General features: G+C 36.6%; 1 protein-coding gene across 3 annotated transcripts in view; it reads right to left on the reverse strand.

Moving 5' to 3' along the window:
- LOC120781078 (GMP synthase [glutamine-hydrolyzing]-like) overlaps positions 1–21,649 on the reverse strand; it is an 84,214-nt gene that overhangs the window by 43,584 nt on the left and 18,981 nt on the right. For all 3 annotated transcript variants that reach the window (XM_040113221.1, XM_040113224.1, XM_040113222.1), the window contains exons 2-5: positions 18,058–18,164; positions 17,698–18,002; positions 12,759–12,915; positions 12,543–12,686 (exon numbers count right to left, since the gene is read on the reverse strand). In XM_040113221.1, coding sequence (XP_039969155.1) covers positions 12,543–12,686; positions 12,759–12,915; positions 17,698–18,002; positions 18,058–18,147 — 696 coding nt within the window. In that variant the 5' untranslated portion in view covers positions 18,148–18,164. The remainder of the gene's footprint in view (positions 1–12,542; positions 12,687–12,758; positions 12,916–17,697; positions 18,003–18,057; positions 18,165–21,649) is intronic.

Consider the following 21,649-nt stretch of genomic DNA (forward strand, 5'->3'; position numbering starts at 1 on the left):
CGTGAAATTCTATATCGAAAAGTTACAACAGCTCAACAGCTTTAACTACAGAATCCGTAACGAAGGAAGAAAATACAAGCACAAAACCAGCGCTACAAGCAGTGAGTCGGTGCTATATTTTTTATTATTTCTAAATATATTTATAATTATATACATAGTATTTTGTAAAAATGGCAAATCCCTATAACCTAGTTCGTCCACCAATTCTTTCCTCATCCCAAACTTCTGTCGCCCCCCACAATCTGCTCAGTTATCAGTAGATGATTTGACTAGGCTAATATCGACAATTGCCACAGACATACTTAGACAACAAGGACCACAAGTAGTACAGTCAGTACTTAACCCCCCTCCGTCGCAAGTAGTAGACCAACAAATTGAGGATAGACATAGGAACAATTTAGGGGAATTAGATAAAATTCCTGACATAGTTAAATCCCTTAAGGATTTTTCGGGACAGCCAGGAGAATACAACTCCTGGAAGAAAGGTGTTGATCGAATTTTGACCATATACGAGCCATTGAAAGGACAACAAAAGTATTTTGGCATATTAAGTGTGATAAGAAATAAAATAGTCGGCAACGACGACATCGCCTTAGAATCTTACAACACGCCGCTTGATTAGAAGGCCATATCAAAATGTCTAACGATGCATTATGGCGACAAGAGAGATTTGTCCACTCTCGAGTACACACCTTTCGCTGATTTTAAACAAGTTAGGATGCCTCGAAATGGGTAATGAATCCTTGTGCCTCCTGACACAGGCATACGGGAACCGGCGGACTTGGCTCTTCATATGTGTATGAAACTAGAGAACCAAACTTTTCGCACAAATCATGCGACTAACGCAAGGAAAAGACAACCCCCTCAGCAGCCACCAAGGAGAAACTTTGTGCAGCAGCAAACACTACAATTTTATCCCCAACTGGCTCATTTTCCCCAGCCAAACCAACCTACTTGGCAACCACGGCCACAATTTCTTGGTCAAATAGGGCAGCATAACGGCAATTACCCCCCTAGACCACCCAAACCCCAACAGCGGCCAGAACCGATGGATGTAGACCCAAGCATCCACTCCCGTAGGATAAATTATATGAATAGACCCACCCAAAAACCAGGCATTAATTTTTGGCAAAAGACCTCCAGCCGACTGCTCATCATCAACCAGAAAATAAATATCAAAGAACTTCATATAGCTACAGAACAGGCGGAAGATGAGAATATCGTTGAACAAACGAACATTAATTTTTAGCATGATGGGCTCTTCGCTGCCCTATTTTGAAGTAAAAGCGGAGCGAAAAAATCCTTAAATTTTTTAATAGATACGGGTTCAAGCAAGAATTACGTAAAACCCGAACTTGCAAGGAAGCGTATACCAAACGAGGTGCCCTTCTATGCAAAATCCGTTGTAGGTTGCATAAAAATATGCGAGCATACAAAAGCAAAGTTGTTCGATATGAATGAGGAGATAAAATTCTACCTCATGCCTTCTTTAGTAACTTTTGATGGCATACTAGGTAACGACACTCTAAAGGAGTTAGAGGCCGTAATTTACACAAACAAAAACTACATGAAAATAAGAAATGGTAAGGCAATAAGATTAAAGCAGCTGCCTTCTAAAGCAGTCAATGCAGTAAATATAAAAGAGGAAACGTTGGCTCCTCAAACGAAAACAAAAATGAATCACGTTGTCAACTCCTACAGAAATCTTTTATCAGAACCCGATGAGAAACTTACATATACAACCAAAATTGTTGCCCAAATTAGGACAACGAGTGATTCACCAGTTTACACGAAATTCTACCCATACCCCTCAGCTCTAAAAGGCGAGGTAGAAAACCAAGTAAAAAAGCTTCTAAATGATGGTATAATAAGGCCGTCAAGGTCGCCGTACAACTCCCCAGTTTGGATTGTACCCAAAAAGGCGGATTCAGCGGGAAACAAACAGTACCGCATGGTCATCGACTACAGAAAGCTCAATGCAGTCACGACTGCGGATAGGTACCCTATCCCCGAGATAACAGAAGTTATCTCCCAGCTGAGCAACAGCAATTTTTTTTTCTGTACTTGATCTAAAAAGTGGTTTTCACCAGATTCCACTAAAAAAATCTGACATTGAAAAAACCGCATTTTCCATAAACAATGGAAAATACGAATTCACGCGTTTACCTTTTGGCCTGAAAAATGCGCCATCAATATTCCAGCGCACATTAGACGATATATTGCGAGAATATATCGGGAAATGTTGTTATGTCTATATTGATGACATAATAATCTTTAGTAAAACCGAGGAGGAACATCTCGGACACATTAAAACAATTTTTAGGACCCTAGATGAAGCCAACATGAAGGTGCAGTTGGATAAATGCAACTTTTTTAAAAGGGAAACGGAATTTTTAGGTTACATCATTACACCAAATGGCATAAAAACCAATCCGGCAAAAGTGGAGGCAATTTCCAATTTTCCACAGCCCAAAAATTTAAAAGAATCCGTAGCTTTCTAGGTATGTCAGGATATTACAGGCGATTTGTTAGAGATTACGCAAAAATCGCCAAACCCTTGACATCCCTTTTAAGAGGGGAAGAGGGCCGAACGTCTAAAAACAAAGCGGCCAACATTAAGATTGACCTCGATAAAAATGCAATCGAGTCTTTTATCAAAATTAAAAATTCCCTAACGTCCAAGGACATTATCCTTGCTTTCCCAGATTTCGAAAAGGAATTTGAACTGGCTACTGATGCCTCAAACTTCGCCATAGGCGCAGTTTTGTCGCAAAGTGATAAGCCGATAGCTTTTATATCGCGAACGTTGAGTAGAGCCGAAGAGCACTACGCAACAAACGAAAAGGAGATGCTTGCAATAATATGGGCATTAAACTCCTTCAGAAATTACCTATACGGTTCACGCAAGGTAAAAATCACGACCGACCACCAACCTTTAACCTATGCGCTAAGCAACAAGAATAGCAATAGTAAAATGAAGCGGTGGAAGGCGATCCTTGAAGAATATAACTATGAGTTATACTACAGGCCTGGCAAGGGTAACGTCGTAGCTGACGCCTTGTCTAGAATACCTCATGATACACCATTGAATTCTTTCTCTACAGCGACTCATTCGGATGGAAGTTCATCCCACAATTTAATATATAGCGTTGAAGCACCTATTAATGCATTCAAAAATCAAATATTCTTAAATAAAGACGTAATCTCGAGTTACCAATTCAAAATTATATTTCCAACGTATCATCGCCATCTAATCACCGAACCCGAATATACTGATGAAAATTTGATAGATATTTTAAAAAGATACCTCAATCCGTCCGTCATAAATTGCATAAAAACGGATGAGCATATTATGGGAAAAATTCAGTTATTATATCCCTTACACTTTAACAAATATAAAGTTAGGTTTACCCAAATAATGGTAAAGGACATAACGAATGAACAAGAGCAAGAAGAGATAATAGTTAGCACCCATAATAGAGCACATAGGAATTGCAGGGAAAATAGAATGCAGATCCTAGAAAAATATTATTTTCCTGCAATGCAAATAAAATTAAAAAAATTATGAAAAAATGCGAAACATGCAAAGTTAATAAATACGAACGGCATCCGCCAAAGCCGCAAATACAGGCCACTCCAATTCCACAATTTCCTGGTCAAATAGTTCACTTAGATATCCTCATAATAGGAAAACAGTTGATTTTGACAGCCGTAGATAAATTTTCAAAATTTGCTGTCGCGAAACCCATACAATCTAAAGCTGCAGAGGATATCAGGCAACCTCTGAGAGATATACTACTTTCCCTCATACCGGAAACGGTAGTATTTGACAATGAAAGATCATTTAAATCTGAGTCAATAAATTTTATGATAGAGAATGAGTTCGGCATACAAATATTTCGAACAGCCCCTTACACCAGCTCCTCAAATGGACAGGTTGAACGGTTTCATTCAACTCTACAGGAGATCATGCGTTGCTTGCAAAGGGAAAAAACGCATAATTCTTTTAACGAATTACTGGAGAAATCGGTAAAAGAATACAATTATTCAATTCATTCCACTACCGCAAAGAAACCCGTAGAAGCTTTCTTTGGCAGAAGAGTTTGTAGTGACCCAAAATTACTAGATAAGGATAGAGAGGAAACTGCTAGGAAATTATTAACTAAACAGAATATCGACCTTTTGTACCATAATAAAGATCGAACCCCGTTAAAACAATACGTCAGAGGAGACGAGATTTTCGTAAAAATAGACAAGAGAATAGGAACAAAGTTATCTTCTAAATACAGAAAGGAAATTGTAGAGCAGAACTACAATTCCGCAATTAAAACTAAGTCAGGTAAAATCGTTCACAAAAAAAATATTAAACAATGTTAAAATTATTTTTCCAGTTAGTCATAATGACCCGCTACTATACCTTTCTGATTCAACTAACGATGACATTGACCGCGGTCACACAACAAATCGACATACAGGATCTTACCAGCAGCAACGGGTACCTACCCATTAAGACAGGAGAAGTAAGGACAATCAACCATTACGACAAAATTTTACATTTCATCAATTTAACGAAATATGAAGAAACACTATCGCTTATTTCAGGCAACATTAACACTCTAAAAGCAATCACTTTTGAGGACAGACAATTTCTTGACTCAATCCATAAAAATTTTGTTTTATTAGAAGCTAAGTTAGACGGTTTGCATCCGCACTTTAAAGTCAAACGAGGCTTACTCAATATCGTAGGAAAAGGACTAAAATTTATAGCAGGCTCCATGGACAGTGACGATGAAAAAGAAATTAGAGACGCTCTTACACAAATTCATAATAACGAAGAAATTACCACGAATAATGTTAACAATTTAATGCAAATTAGCGACTTTCTATCTGGACAGATAACGAACATTACAGACCACATATACAAACAACAAACTGTTATTAGTAGTTACATAAACGAATTTACTGAATTAGCACAAAATAAAATAAAGACAATAGAGGACGAAATTCAATTCATCATGGATACTTACCAAATTAGCAACGACATATCGCTTTTACGCAATCACGTAGATGACATCGGACAAATCATTTTTTCAACTAAATTAGGTATCTTGCCAACGGACATTCTAACCCCTACTGAACTGAATCATATTAGCAATTTTGAAAGTTACAGCCACATTAGAACAGCCGTACTATTTCAGGAAAATACAATCATCCTATCCCTCCTCATACCTCAATATTCCCAGAATACATTATCCAAAATAAAGTTTGAACCCATCCCAAACATTAATAATAAATCAGTAATACTAAGCCATTTAGAAATCCTTGTAGACGAGGACAATAAAATGTACCAATTAGAAATTAAGGATAATTTAGAAAAGAATATTATAAGAATTGAAGACACATGTATAGGCAATATATTAATGTTTAAAGAAGCGAGCTGTAAGCTTGAAAATTTTAATAAACCTGATGTAATAGAAGTGCTACCAGGCACCCTTGTATTTAAGAATTTTAATTCAAATATAACCCAAAATTGTAATAAACAAAAGATAAGCCAAAAAGGCACATTTTTATTAAGGTTTGAAAATTGTGAGATAAAGATTTCTAATAGAACATATTTCAATGTAAACTTGAGGATATTTGAAACATTTGTATTACCAAATGTAATAACAAAAATAAATGATACAAACGAAATTAATAAAGAAATAAAGATGGAAGCATTGTACATAAAACTGCTTCAGCATGAAAATAATTTTAAATTACTAAAGAATGGAAACAGTGTATCCTCAATAATTAGCTTAAGTTCTGATATTTCAATTGTTTTAATTATAGTAGTCACTACTGCAATTTTATTTTTTATTATCAAAGAAAAACAAAAAATGTACATTTCGCCTAGCCCAGAAGCAGAATTTATTGCAAACGTGCAGAAAGGCCCGTTCCTGCAAATTACAACATCGCAGCCCAACAATAACACCGATCGCGGACGATCGAACTAAGAGGGGAAGAATTAATACAACACATATCAACAGTTCGACAACATAACTTGCGCAACTACTACATAATTTACTGACTTAAGCAAATCGCCGTAGCAGTTTCAGTAACAACGACTTGACTTCCGGCACGCGCACCCGAAATGCTTATGCACCTTCACAAGCCAATTCCTGGAAGTGCATCACGCCACCACACTGCAGGTTAGACGGAATTTAGGTATAAAATTATGTTAAGCACTAATTTTAGTCACATTTTATGTCAATCAATAAAGTAACGCAGTCGCGCTGCCATCCATGCAGCACCGTTGTTAAACGCGAAAACAATTTTGTTTTTTTTAGCTTTCTCAACGAGAGAAAGCTTAACTTATATGTATGCATGTGTCAAATCGTGCCCGTCGGAGTGGGGAGCGTGAGGTTTTTTCGTTACGGAATTTCTGGATTCGGTCCCCGCGCTCAAGGCCCGCGATAGAAGCTATGCAATAGCTTAATAATTATGATATGAGTATAATTTTGTATGAATGCATGCATAGTACTATTTACAGTCAATTTGGATTTGAATATTTAATAATTTTATTTGATTTTTACATAATATACTATACTAATAGTAGTAATAGAAATTGAACTTATCACAACAACAATAAATATATACATATATCGGCTATCATATTAATCTTATTATTTGCTCATATGTATACGCATGTGCGCGTTCAGAAAATCAAATCATGATTTCATCACTTATACATATTACATGTGCGCGAGTTAAGGAATGTATTCCTTATATGTAATAGTAACAAACATCAAAACAAAGTTTTGTCTCAGTAAACAGAATGCAGAAACAACCTTGAGTTGGAACAATTGAAATGCACTATACTATCGGGTGATTTTTTAAGAGCTTGATAACTTTTTTTAAAAAAAAAACGCATAAAATTTGCAAAATCTCATCGGTTCTTTATTTGAAACGTTAGATTGGTTCATGACATTTACTTTTTGAAGATAATTTCATTTAAATGTTGACCGCGGCTGCGTCTTAGGTGGTCCATTCGGAAAGTCCAATTTTGGGCAACTTTTTCGAGCATTTCGGCCGGAATAGCCCGAATTTCTTCGGAAATGTTGTCTTCCAAAGCTGGAATAGTTGCTGGCTTATTTCTGTAGACTTTAGACTTGACGTAGCCCCCCGCATGATCTTGGTGGCCAACTGCCCATGCATCCCGAAAAATGCACTGTTTGGTGTGGTTTGTACGCTGGTGGAATCATTGGACCGTATTTTTTCAAAGATGCTGTTGGACGCAACGTTACGGTGAATGGCGATCGCTATCGTTCGATGCTAACAAACTTTTTGTTGCCAAAAATGGAATAACTGAACTTGGTTGACATGTGGTTTCAACAAGATGGCGCTACATGCCACACAGCTCGCGATTCTATGGCCATTTTGAGGGAAAACTTCGGAGAACAATTCATCTCAAGAAATGGACCCGTAAGTTGGCCACCAAGATCATGCGTGATTTAACGCCTTTAGACTATTTTTGTGGGGGGCTACGTCAAGTCTAAAGTCTACAGAAATAAGCCAGCAACTATTCCAGCTTTGGAAGACAACATTTCCGAAGAAATTCGGGCTATTCCGGCCGAAATGCTCGAAAAAAGTTGCCCAAAATTGGACTTTCCGAATGGACCACCTAAGACGCAGCCGCGGTCAACATTTAAATGAAATTATCTTCAAAAAGTAAATGTCATGAACCAATCTAACGTTTCAAATAAAGAACCGATGAGATTTTGCAAATTTTATGCGTTTTTTTTTTTAAAAAAGTTATCAAGCTCTTAAAAAATCACCCGATACAACAAACCATCCTAAAGAGCCTTATTACACACGGCAACTTTTGTTGCGGCAACTCTTAGTTTATAGGCGAGGGGGCGACGAGGAGAGGAGAATCGCGCCGAGTTTCCAGTGTTCAGCAACTCGCTTTGTGTTCTTATTCGTAACAGTTCGCTGCGACGTTTCTCGGTATTCGTGTTCTTTCTTTCGTAGTACATAGTTGCATTTGCGTATATTTTTTTTGAAATTAATATTTTGAATATATTTAAAAAATTCAATTTCATCTTTTGGTAAGTAATTTGCAAATATGTATACAAATATACATAATATAATATAAATATTTTAGAAAATGGAGTATGACGAAAAAATCGAATTAATTAAAGATATTGTGAAATGTATGGAGGAAGCCATACAAATTGATTTAGATGATAGTAAAAAGGGTGATATATCTTTGTTTTAATAAATAAAATGTATTTCTTAATTGACAGAGCTGTTTAATATATGTGATAGAGTGGCCCAAATACCTATAAGGAAAAAGAAGCGACAATGGGTTAAAGTAAAGAGTAGACAATGGGTTAAAGTAAAGTGAAAGAGAATGAGAAAAAAACTCGAGCAGAGTTGCGCAACACAAGTTGCTCGTGTGAAGGTAATGGGCGACAGTAAAAGAGAATCGCCCGAGAATTAGCAACTAAAGTTGCCCCATGTAATCGCAAACAAACAAACAACCCTGCCAACCACGGCTACCCACTTGAGACAAATATTCCAATACAACTACACATTTTTTCTCTATACACTAACACCAACGCACATTTTCGGGTTATTTTTTGTTTACCTAAATGCGATGAAAAAAAGTTTCTTTCATCTCTTGATTTATTTGAATGAGTGCGAAGGAGAAAACATTATTGTCAATAGTGACAAAAGAAAATCCCAAAAAGGGTAATAAAAAAAACGATTGAAAGACGCATGTCATTCGTGATCGTACTATCGTAAAGGAGGCTCGTACAACAAGAAGGTAAGTGAATGATTTTTTTTAATAATTTGCAAATAATTACTTCATTTGTTTTTATAGTATTGGAATTAGCAGCTGCAGCAATATCATCAGAAGCAGCAAATTTAAATTGTTAAGTATGTGAGAAAAAGTGTGTGTTGTTTGAAATTGAATTGCGCAGTTCAACATAATACGCAAAAATAATTGCATAAGTATGTATGTACATAAGTATGTATATTATGCGTTTAAGGCGGCCTGCACAATCCAATATAATATGTGAAAACAAATGTTTGCCTTATATTTTAAATAATCAGATAATATTATTCTTTTATTTCAGATATTATTATGATTTTTATTTAATTATTCTTTCTTTTCAGATTTTATCACTATTTTTATTTAATTAATCTTGGCTTTCAGAGTAAATTCTATTTGTATTTAATATATTTTATTCTTTCAGATAATATTAATCTTTTTTTCAGATATTATTATCATTTTATACAATTAATCTTTCTTCAAGGTAATTGTTATTTTATTTCAGGTATTTGTCTTTTATTTTTTATATTTTTCCACTCTTTTATTTTCAGGTTTTAAAAACTCTTTTCTTTATTTAATCTTTTTTCAGATATTAAATATTTTTTAAATTAAATATATTTTTATTTACATAAATTGTAATAAATTTTTTGTAAACATCTAAAAAAATAAAATAAAATAAAATAAAAATTTTGAAAATTAAAAAGTTTAGTTTGAAATTTTAAGAAATTTTAAAAGTAGGAATCAAAAAATGCAACCCTGCATCAGCTATTTAAAAAGAGAAAATGCAACCCTGTATCAGCCATCGATTGGGGATATTAGAGCAGGACAGATATACTTTTTTATATGACATTGCTGAATGAGCGCAACAAAGATGTAAGATCACATGTATACGTACGTGACTGGGTAAAATTGTCGCTCGGCCTATGTTAAAGTACACATGATTACCCTATGGATTACCCACTTTCTTACCCACTGATTATCTGGTTTTTTACGCGCTCATGGTTGGCAGGGAAGTATCAAAACAACATTGAGTTTGAATACCACCACAACGTTATCTTAAAACAAAGCAAATGTATCTAAGCAAACAGCATACATACATATATGTAAACCAGAGCCGCTCAAAATAATGCGCAATTTATTTACCAACGCATACAATCACACATTTGATATCTGCTAGCGAATGATTGAGTGCGTGCGCTTGCTTAGTACACTGAGTGAAATCGTGCTATTTGTTTATTTTGTTATTAAAAATTTAGAAAAAAATAAAAAATTATGGTTTTTGATTAAAAAAGCAATTAAGAACAACAATAATAACAACAAAACCAGCAAATACGTTTGTTAATTTTTTTAACTTTCCGTGATTTTTTCCATATCGACTTCAAGATCGTAAGTTTTGATTCTCATTAAGTCCTCTATATGCTTATTCGAAACTGAATTTCTGTATTTCGAGTGTATTTTTGACGCTGGCAGAATTAGCGTCATAGCGTACATGTTTCGACTGCATTTGCTTGCCTATACTCCGAGTATAGGCATGAATTATTTTGAGCGGCTCTGATGTAAACAAACCTAAACAAATAATATAATCTGTATCTTAACAAACTATCAACTAGTAATAAGTAAACATACTAGTTAGTATAAATAGAAGTAAGAACCATGTAATAAGTTAGTCTTAAGAGTATAAATAAAGAGTACACATTTCGGTGCAGCTCAAAATATATTCTTTTGACTCATTTTTACTTCATGTAAAAATTAACTCGCGCATTAATCTGCTTGTTCATACATTCATATATACTTATATGTACATACATAAATATATTTGTATACACTTCCGAACAAATAATGCACAAGCATGCATACATACATAAGTACATATGCGTACACATGTGAATATGTCACCAACAAAAAATTGGTTGACCGTGACAACGGAGATGCGAAAGAAGCGTGCGAACAGGGTATATTAAGTTTGTCACGAAGTTTGTAACACCCAGAAGGAATCGTCGGAGACCCAATAAAGTATATATATAAAAGATCAGTATGTCGAGCTGAGTCGATTTAGCCATGTCCGTCTGTCTGTTAAGATATCTTTTTGAAATTTTGCAAACGTCATTTTCTCTTCAAGAAGCATTTGTCGGAACGGCCGATATCGGGCCACTATAACATATAGCTGCCATACAAACTGAACGATCGGAATCAAATGCTTGTATGGACAAATTTCACATTTGACAAGATATATTCACGAAATTTGGTATATGTTATTTTTTAAGGCAACAATGTAATCTCCGAAGAAATTGTTTAGATCGGTTAACTATAGCAAATAGCTGCCATACAAACTGAACGATCGGAATCAAGTTCTTGTATGGACAACTTTCACATTTGACAAGATATATTCACGAAACTTGGTATATGTTATTTTTTAAGGCAACAATGTAATCTCCGAAGAAATTGTTCAGATCGGTTAACTATAGCAAATAGCTGCCATACAAACTGAACGATCGGAATCAAGTTCTTGTATGGACAACTTTCACATTTGACAAGATATATTCACGAAAGTTGATATATGTTATTTTCTAAGGCAACAATGTAATCTCTAAAACACTTGTTTAGAACGGATTACTATAGCATATAGCTTCCATACAAACTGAACACATAGTTACTAACAGAAATGCACCTGTGAAGGGTATTTAGCTTCGGTGCAACCGAAGTTAACGTTTTTTCTTGTTAGTCATTCATTCCAAAACAAATCATTAAGCAATGACCTTTTTGTTAAGAAAGTCCAGCAACCATAAAATGTTTCCTGTTTTATTCAAATTCTGTTATGGCTATAGAATTCAATACAGGTGTCTCCTCCACTTTCTCTCACTTTAATTTAATTAGAATAGCCAATATATTGTAATACACAAGGTATCACATACATATGTATATCAAAATCAAGCTAGTGTTCAGACGAACTGTATTTGGTAAGTTTGGAGTACGAAAACGTTGACTTCCTTTAAAGCAAATAGGTGTATTTTTTTTATTTATTTATGAACATTTTCAATTGAATTTTACGTAAAATTTTTGTTGAGAAATATATTTTTTTTAAATTATTTCTTATATATTTTTTTTAAATTGTCAATATTATTCAATGCATAAATATACAGCAATTATACACTTGTAGCTTTTTACAGTGGACCTTAACATAAAATCAGGGAAGGTTATAATATAGTAATTTTAAAATTCATTCAAGACGATGAAAATATGATACACACAGAGATTTTTTAAGGACGTATATTTGTGACAGTTTTAGAGGTGGTTGAGGACCACAATAGAAACAAACTAAGTATTTTGCAAATCATATTTGTTTTTTTTTTTGAAATTTTCTGAAATAATATTTAAATATTTATTGGAAATATTGCATATCTTCTGCATCTAAAATTGACAACAGTCAAAGAAGTGATATTGTATTGTTCAGTTGCCTCAGTTTCACATTTGTTTATGCCATTAAATAGATAACAGTACTTTACTTTATAATGCAGTATACATAATAATAAACTCAGCACAAAAGCAAATTCTGATATACGACGGATAATAGAAGATACACATAAGTAAATGTAAAATGTTCAAAACAAAAAATATTTGCAAAAGAAAAAACTTTGGTTTTTATAAATTGATATACATAAGTTATCTGGAAAATGTTTAAGTTTTTGCAACATTTTAACAGTTGCGACTCTTTCATTAAACTTACCAAAACCCTATTAGTACCGACTTTCTCCTTTATGTAATTAATACAATCATCTTTCCGGTTTCCAAGCGTAAAGTTAGGTGTTGCTCCACAAATATCGAACAAAAAATTTGAAAAAATTTGCTTCCCATTGGTTGTAAGGTCCACCTTTTCATTGCATAAAATATAGATTACGATTCATTTATTTCGAATCAAACACCTTCATACGCAACTACTTACCTCTGGATGGAATTGTACGCCATATATTCGCAAGGTCTCGTTATAAATTACGGTCACAATGCGATTCGACGACCAACCACCCACTTTTAATTTGTCTCCAACACGTTCCACACTATCACCATGTGTTAGCAAAACTGACTGTGTTCGACTAAGTCGACTAGAATTGAAATAAAAAAAAAAACAGGAATAGCGTAAAATAGCGTATAGTTTTAATTAAGGGTTGTACATACATAGTATAATATAGAAATAGATAATTTTTGTTTTATTTTTTTGAGCACTGCAAAATATGACAAAAACTTTTAATTGATTTTTATTTTTTCTTCACAAAATAATCGTTAAGTTTTGATTTTTATTTTTCGCTTACAAAATAAGAGTTATTTGATAACAACAATTTATTACTTACAGAATAATAGTTATGCGTTGAGTTTTACTCAACTCTAAGAGTGATCGGTAATAGAAGAATTTAACTCGAGTATTTATAATTTCCTCGGTGCGGTAAAGTTCGCAACAAGTTATGGGCCCAAGGCCTACATCGGAATTATATAAACTGTACGATACGATTTTGCCTGTGTTACATAAAGTGTTTGCCACATTAAAATAAAATATGAGTTTCCTATACCAAATAGAAAAATAGGATGGTACCAACTCTGAAACGTGCGGTCTGCAGACTTTGGACAGTACAGCAGAAGAGACATTTAAATTTTTCAAGTCTAAGAGAACTATCTAATAAGAAAATGGTGAACAAGTTAGCTTTAATAAATGTATCTAAAAAGATAAAGAGAATGATTGAGATGTCTCCCAGTATGCTTGTGCAGGCTAGACTTTGCTAGTCGTTAAGGGCTTATGGGTCTATATCCGTAAACGCTCAGTCACTAGACAACTTGGTAATAAAGTACCCCATGAGGTTTCTTCAAAGTGTATTACAAAAAGCTTTTATTCTTGAATATTTATTTTGTCCTCTTCAAAGTAATCCCCGTCCTATAAAACGAACTTTTTTCAATTTTCCAGTCCTTGAAATAGGCGGCATAGTATTTTCCGGTATAGCTTTCAGCCCCTTCTTCGATTCAGTTTCTATCTCCTCAATCGTGTCAAAACGACGTTCCTTCATTGACCTTTTGAGTTTGCAGAATAGCTAGAAGTCTCACGGAGCCAAATTAGGCGAGTACCGTGGATGGGGAACCATATAAAATTAAAGTTAGGAAGAACTAATGCATTTAAGAGATTTTCGTTTTGAGACATAAAACATTTTAACACTTTGAGCCCCGCGTGTACCACTGGTGGACATTTATGTTTTGACGATTTGGGACAATGTGACCACCCGTGGACATTGGTGGATTTTCATAATGGGACAATGTGACCACCGGTGATCACAAAAAAAAAAACAAGAAAAGAAACATCAAAAATGCATTTGGTTTATCAAAAATAAATATCACAAAGTCACCTCAATCGCAAAAAATCAATAAAACTAAGTAAGCAATCAATAAAACAAAAACAAACAAACCAGCTTGTCAACTAAAGCACAACCCTTCGTCAGCATGCGGTCCACCGGTACAGAAAAAAAATTACCACGGGTGGGCACGCGGGGCTCAAAGTGTTAAAATTAGTTTTGGCTGAGCCAACGATATTCAAGCAACAAATCTTTGACCTAGCCCTCGCCGACAGAAGTCCCGAAAAGTATGATTTCTTAGTTGCATTAACGGTCGAATTTTTATTGGTAGTGGTTTATGTGAAGCCCTTAAACACTTTTTTGAAATGCTTCAATCTCTTGCAGTTTGTATAACTCGTTTTAAGTTGGAGACCATTAAATCAACTTGATACGGGATACGACATTTGATACATTTTTAGAGATATATCTCAAGTATTGTGTACAGTGTAATCGCCAGATAAATTTGAAATTTAAATGCCGATACTATCAATACGCATAGTGTTAGATGAACGAACCAAATGGTGTAAATTTTTTCCTAATTATAATCGTTACGTCTCCACCCCTTGAATTACAACCTTCATTACGATAATAGCAGTATTCTCGATGCCAAATGTATTGTTTTTAAACCAGGTTTCGATTAGTAAACATATGTCAACATTGAACTGAGAAAGGAAATAGAATCGCAACGCAGTGAATATTCAAAATGAAGTTGGCCTCAAAATTGTATTAAAAGTTGTGTCGTATGTAGCGACAAGGGCAATTTTTAGCCCAACTCAATCCACCAACTAATTGCCTTCCATATTGATCTGTAATGCATCCGTAATATTTTTTACATTGCATCATGTTTTGAAACGCATTAACTTGGAAGTCGATGCACAGTGACAAAGAAAATCGCGCATCACAAATAAAGTTGATGCTTTTTGACAGTTACATATGCAATGATGGCGTATTTAGTTTGATAAGCTTTTTTTATTAATACATTACACTAAATTTTGCATTAAATTGACAGACTTTGGCAAAAATATACTTACAACAGTGTCCGAAATAATAGCAGTGACATAACCCGGAATGTAAATAACGCAAAAAAAATAGAACGCAAAAAGAATAGAACTAAAAATTTCAGCTGTGATTAATAATAGCAGTATTAAGGGTTTTACAACAAAAATCAATTAATTCATTATAATAATACGAAATAAAGCTTAAACAATTAGTATTTCGTCAAATGACCGTTGTTTGATAATACAGCTCTGCATCTAATAGGCATGGAGTCTAGCAAACGCTTGCATTTCTCGAGAGGAATGGCCTCCCACACCTTCTTCACAACTCAATGAATGAAGATAACCGATAGACCGATACTGAGATCTGCTTGCGCAGTCACAGTCAGTAGACTGTTATTTGGCCTTTGTTTTTCAACTAGCTCAACATCTTGCTTTTGAATACGAGCATGTTTAATGGTATTTGGCTCTAACATGTCAAGCCCAAAGAGGGACTTACTAAGGTTTTTCATTTCTAGTAGCACAAGAGTAGAAATCTATATTGTCAAGTTTAATTTTTTGGCACTCAGCTTAGATCCTTTTAAACAAAGCGCAATTTCAAGCCAATATAGATAATGTTTATTGAATAATCCGAAATTTTTTTTCATGCAAAGGATATGAAGTTGTATATGCATAAATTTTGTTTTTTGAACAATGACCTCTGTCTCGATGTCACTACTATCATCAATCGTTGGCAGTGGGGAAAAATAATTTTGATTTGCACTAAAACCTTGAACAGTGTCAATAGTTGTTAATTTTTTTTGTATTGTTAGGTTTTAGTATTTTGTGGAATTTAAATTAAAAGTAAATTAATTAATTGTGAAATAAATTCTAAATTAAGGTAGATACTAGAGCAGAATCCAACCATTTTTAAATTATTTACTGTTTTTTATTCAAAATTAAGCCGTTAGTACCAGAATTGTGCGAATTCTGAAAATAAGGGACAAAGGTACAGTTTAACAGAACACTCTACATGAATGTTCTTAGATAGAAGTGACAACTGTTAAAAATTTATGGACTTTCACAAAGCAGATTCCGCATTGGTCGGAAAAGGATAATAGTGATTTTCTTTAAATTAATTGAGTTTATGCCGAATGTTTCGGTCAATGTGTTAATTTCAAAATTAAATTAGTCTAGACCTCCCACTAGAACTATATATTCCCTTTATAGTTATTTTCGACTTTTCGTTATACCATTGTATCGGTTAACGTGACAATATTTTAAATTATATGTATATATTCAAAGTTGTTTGGTGCTGAATATGAATGTAATCGGTTTTGAACTAAATATCTATGGCCCAAACTTCTTTTCGTCCTCGAGCACTTTCTTACTTACTAAAATAAAATTTTGGTACCATCTAAACATATTTCTCCGCTTTGAGCCGTGTGAATTGTGAAAGAATAAAACGATCGGTTACACATTAACGATTCAAAAGTTCGGCCCAATAAAGCTGATCACACTTCGGGAATACCGGAAAACAGAAACAGAAACGTGAATACCAGAAAACGTGAATCCCATAAAACGGCGGTATTTCGTCTTTCTCGGAGCGAATTCGACAGGAGAAGTTCACTGTTACGACTATTAATTAGCGACTACTGAGTACACTAGATTCATGTTTCGTCGACGGTCGCAATATAAGGCAAAAATCATGACATGACACCTTCCCACTGCAAAGTGGTCTGGCATTAGCGATTGTTGTCTAAAGTGATCGGCAGCCATGTTATTGCAGCAAAAAACATCACTGAAAAAGCTGGGGAGGAATGTTACCGAGTTCACAGTCCTTGACCGGATAAAAACCCGGGTCCGTTGCAGTGACGTGTCGACAGTTTTCGCATACCCAAAATTTCACGCAAGAAAATCAGCTCACGATCTTCTGAGATGTCTGTTATATTAGCTCGTGTTTTTTAACCAGCCAATCTGGCAGTACGAAATTTTGAACTTTTTTCACTTTAAAATCGTTAAACCACACTTTTGACAATATAGAATAATTTTTTTTCGTAACTTTTTAGTTCATAAACTTTAGACGCGTTTTTCTCAAAACTACTTTTTCAAATTCCGTGCTCACTGTCGTTTCAAAACTACTTGACCGATTCATTTCAGGCTTTGTACACACCACCCACAAAATGACGGAAATTTTATTGGAAACTAACAGTATGCACTTTAAATGGCCGCCAAAACTTTTAAATGAAAAACAATTATCAGAGAACGTTCCCCTCAACGTTGATTATAATTTGACTAATTTTTCCTGTTTTTTTTTTTATTTTCTATATTTCTGCATGAAAATATTACCCTATATTGTCAAAAGTGTGTTCAATAATGTTCAAAATGTTCGAATAAAATTAATCAATACATATTTTAGAAATAAATTCGCGAAAAAGTCTTATTTTTTACATTGAAATCCTAACCCCTTCCTAACATATTACATGTGTAAATTTCAACATGGATTCAAACATTATTCCATTAATTATTGTCAACTTACTTGAACAAAGGACACTCCGGTTCTATTTCAATATTTTCTTGCCCATCTTCACGCACTGTTTTCTTGTGTACAGTACCACCGAATTCCTTGTTGATAAGTTGCATACCATAGCAAATTCCAAGAATTGGTATCTTAATTTTAAAAATATCTGTATCATAATTAGGCGCATCTTCAGCATACACAGAGTTTGGCCCACCAGAAATAATAATACCCCTATATCCGTTAGCTTTTAACACAGCAGCTGGTGTGTCTAATGGTAAAATTTCCGATTCCACAAGTAATTCTCTTACTTTGCGGTCTATTACCTGTAAAAAATATATTTTTTTCTTAAATTCTAAAGAATTGTAATTAAGCACATACCTTTCCGTATTGTGCACCTGCATCCAATATTGCCACTTTGTCGTGCGGTGTTCCATTCTCTGATGATAAAAATTTGTTTGTTACATTCATATCGATGTTTTTTATTACTGAAAATATATATGAAATTTACTTCATTATCAGTTTGCATAAAATATATATACAGGATATTCAGGTATATTTTATTAATATGTCAGTGGATATAATGTTAAGTTATATAAGTTAAAATTTATAATAAATAAAAAGAACTATGTACTTAATTTGTGAATTTTTGTACTTTAAATTCGAATATCACTCATAAAAACACAACCACTCAATCAAATTAAAAATTAGATAAATTCGAAGAGTCAATAACTAAATATATTTCAATATTTTGTCTATAGACAAATTTTCAATGTCTTTCAGAATTCGCCTTTATTTTGCTGTTACGCGATCCCAAAGCTGTTTCGTTCTACCAGAGCCGTCTTTTCACCATCGGCTTGAAGTCGGGGCTTTTTGCTGGCCACTCAATCAACTTAAAATATAAAAAAAACGATTATCCCAAAGCTGTTTCGTTCTACCAGAGCTGTCTTTTCACTATTGACCAAATATTATCAACATACTCATCCTCGAATCATTATATTTCCTCCGCCATGTTTAACAGTCCTTGCCGTAGTCTGGAAAAGCAAAGCCAACCCTTTTAAGTCTTCATGACAAATAATGCTGGAAATCAATGAAGAAAATGGATTAAATATATCGCGGAAGACTGTTGGAAGACGTTTAAATGAGGCCCAATTTTTTGGCCAAAAAAACACTTGTCAAAGCGGCACGTCCAATCTACGTTTCGCGAAAACACATAGGGATAAAGACCTTACTTTGGGGAAAAAGTACTATGAACGGATGAAACGAAATTTAATATGGTCTTAATGGGATAAGTAATATTCATGGTCCAAAAGGTCAATCGTTAAATCCCAGTTACACACAAAAGACGATAAAATACACAGACGAAAATATGATATGGGGTGCCTTTTCCTGGCATGGCGTGGGCTCAATTATTCCCAATTACCTCTGCGAATGGTAGGCACCTTGCCGCGGTGCAGGGGCTTAGGCGCAAGGCATAGGCAGGATGTCGGGTGCCGCATGCGTGCGCCAACCAAGAGCTACCACCTCCTAATTCAGGGTGTTATGCAACTCCCGTGCCCATTGGATGATTTGCAGGCAGGAGGTAAATTCGGCTGTATTATAACGGAGCCTCCTCAACACCGGGCCAAATTGGGGAGTAACTGTGGCCTTACCGCGTCAAGGGGCTCTGGCGTGGCGGACCCTCAGTTCCCCATTAAAATAATAGACCCGACAGCTCACCTTGGTGAGCCAAGGGTCGTAAGGACAAGATGAGCACACACAACTTAAAACAAAACAACCCGGAAACAAGGCAACAACCACGGAAAACGGACTTGGACAACGAGAAGGAAACCGGTGCAGCAGCGAGCAAGGGAGGTCAAGGAGCAAGGGAGGTCAAGGAGCTAGGCGTAAGTTTAGCTTCCTTGACGCCCTCTCGCCCAAGGAGCGGGCGCTGTTTGAGGAGCATGCCAGGGAGGATGATGACGACATGCCCTCATGCAGCGGCACTCGGCTGGCGAAAGGACCTGATGCCGCGGAAGCAGCAACGAGCGCCACCAGGACCCCCGCCAGAAGGCGTAGCGGGTCGGACTCGGGTGAGTCACATCGGGCAGAGCCCTACGGCGCTCGTAGTGGACGGAGGAGGAGGCGCAGAGGTGGGCAACGCCCACTCCCAGAAGCTGGTAAACCCGGCGGATGTGACGACCCGCACAGGAAAGGTATGAGTGGTGCCAGTATGAAGTGGTACCAGCGTTACTCCGAGAAGGAAAGACTCCCCAGGTAGCGGAGGCAATGGCCAGAAGCAGGAGCAAAGGGAGCAACGCATCCCCACATAAGGTGCGCGGCGAGACCGTGTCTGCTCGCGCGCAAGGCGGCGGAACCAGCAACCGTGGCCCGGTCAGTGCTACATTGTCCGCAAGGCGTGGCGCCCTCAGACACGTATGCTCAAGTTGCGAAGCGGAAGAGCGGCCAAATCACGCCGCAGGAGCCCCCCAGCTGTTAAAGGCATCCGCATGGCTGTACTACCTCAAAACTACCTGGAGGAGCTGCTAACATCAGAGGAGCTTACAGCGCTCCAGGACCTCCTTATGGAAGAGGTGTTCAGGGGAACTGAATACGCGGCATCCTTCCTGGGAGGAAACTTCAAAGGAGGTATGATACAAGTGGACTGCAAGGACGAGAGGTCCGCCAACTGCCTGCAGGAGTTCGCCCCAAAGCTGGGGGACTGGAAGGGTCCTGTCCTCTGCGTGAGGAGGGCGGAAGATTTGTCAATAATGCATAGCATGACAATGTTCCTCCCTCGAAGCGGGGACAAACCCTACGAGTTTGCCTTAGGTCTGGTGAAAAATCAGAACCTGGGCTTCAGCATCTCGTCCTGGCGCATCGTCAGCAGCAAGGTGAAAAAATAGGCGACATGATAGGTTGGAGATTGTACCTGTACATCGACGACGAATCGTACAAGTACGTTCGGGCACCGAGCTTCCGCCTGTTTTACAGGTTCAACACGGTGGTCATGCGGCCCCACAAGCCTGCAGCCACTGGAACCAAGGGAGCAGGAAAGGCTGCGACTGGACAAAGCGGGGGTGTAGAAAAACAGGCAGAGACTGTGGAAGCCCCGGATACAGTAGCAATGCAGGTGGACGAGGTTGCGAATCAACCCAGCGGAAGCAGGACTGGGGGCCTATTCTGTAACTCGATTCGAAAATGTATTCCATTCGAAATTCGGATCTACTTTATCATTATGCGAAAGTTGTACCACCCTGTGCCAGAAAAAATACGTACAATATTCGTTTTTGCTTTCTACAACACAAAAGCTAACGAAATTTTATTCGAAAATTGGCTTGAAAATCCGAAAATCGAGTTACAGAATATAAAAAATCCGAATTCTAGTAAATCGATTTTCGAATCGAGTTACAGAATAGGCCCCCTGGACAGGCAATGCCAGCGGCGACCCTCGACGTCCCGGATGTTAGTTCCTGTGGTCAGGGAACAGAGCTACCCTCCACGCAGGAACTTCTTGAGGGGCTAGGAGACCCAATGGACGGCAGCGTGATTGACTGCGGGGAAGAGGATCTACCCTTCCTCGAACTATTATTATAATGGCCGTCAATACGGAAATTGCCCAGGTGAACCTGCATCACGCGGCGGCAGCTTCGGCTGTCATAGAAAACAGGTTCACAGCGGAGAAACTGGGCATACTGCTGATCCAAGAGCCTTGGGTCCATAGAACGAAGTCAAATAAGGTAATCTGGGATCTCTCTAGAGAGAGACCCAGAACTTGCATAGTTGTCAAGAATAACATTGAATTCTTCTGCATTTCAGAGTTGCTGACGCAGGATCTGGTGACTGATAATAGCGTTTCAGGCCCAGGCTTGGAGATTAGGCTATCTAAGCAAAACGAGCCTGTTATTAACGCTTATTATGGCAGTTGCCCCCTACAAGTGACCACAGACAGACGAAACTGTCCCTGGTGGACAAGAAAACTAGCACACCTCCG

This window comes from Bactrocera tryoni, unplaced genomic scaffold (genome assembly GCF_016617805.1).
Source record: "Bactrocera tryoni isolate S06 unplaced genomic scaffold, CSIRO_BtryS06_freeze2 scaffold_269, whole genome shotgun sequence".
Taxonomy (NCBI): domain Eukaryota; kingdom Metazoa; phylum Arthropoda; class Insecta; order Diptera; family Tephritidae; genus Bactrocera; species Bactrocera tryoni.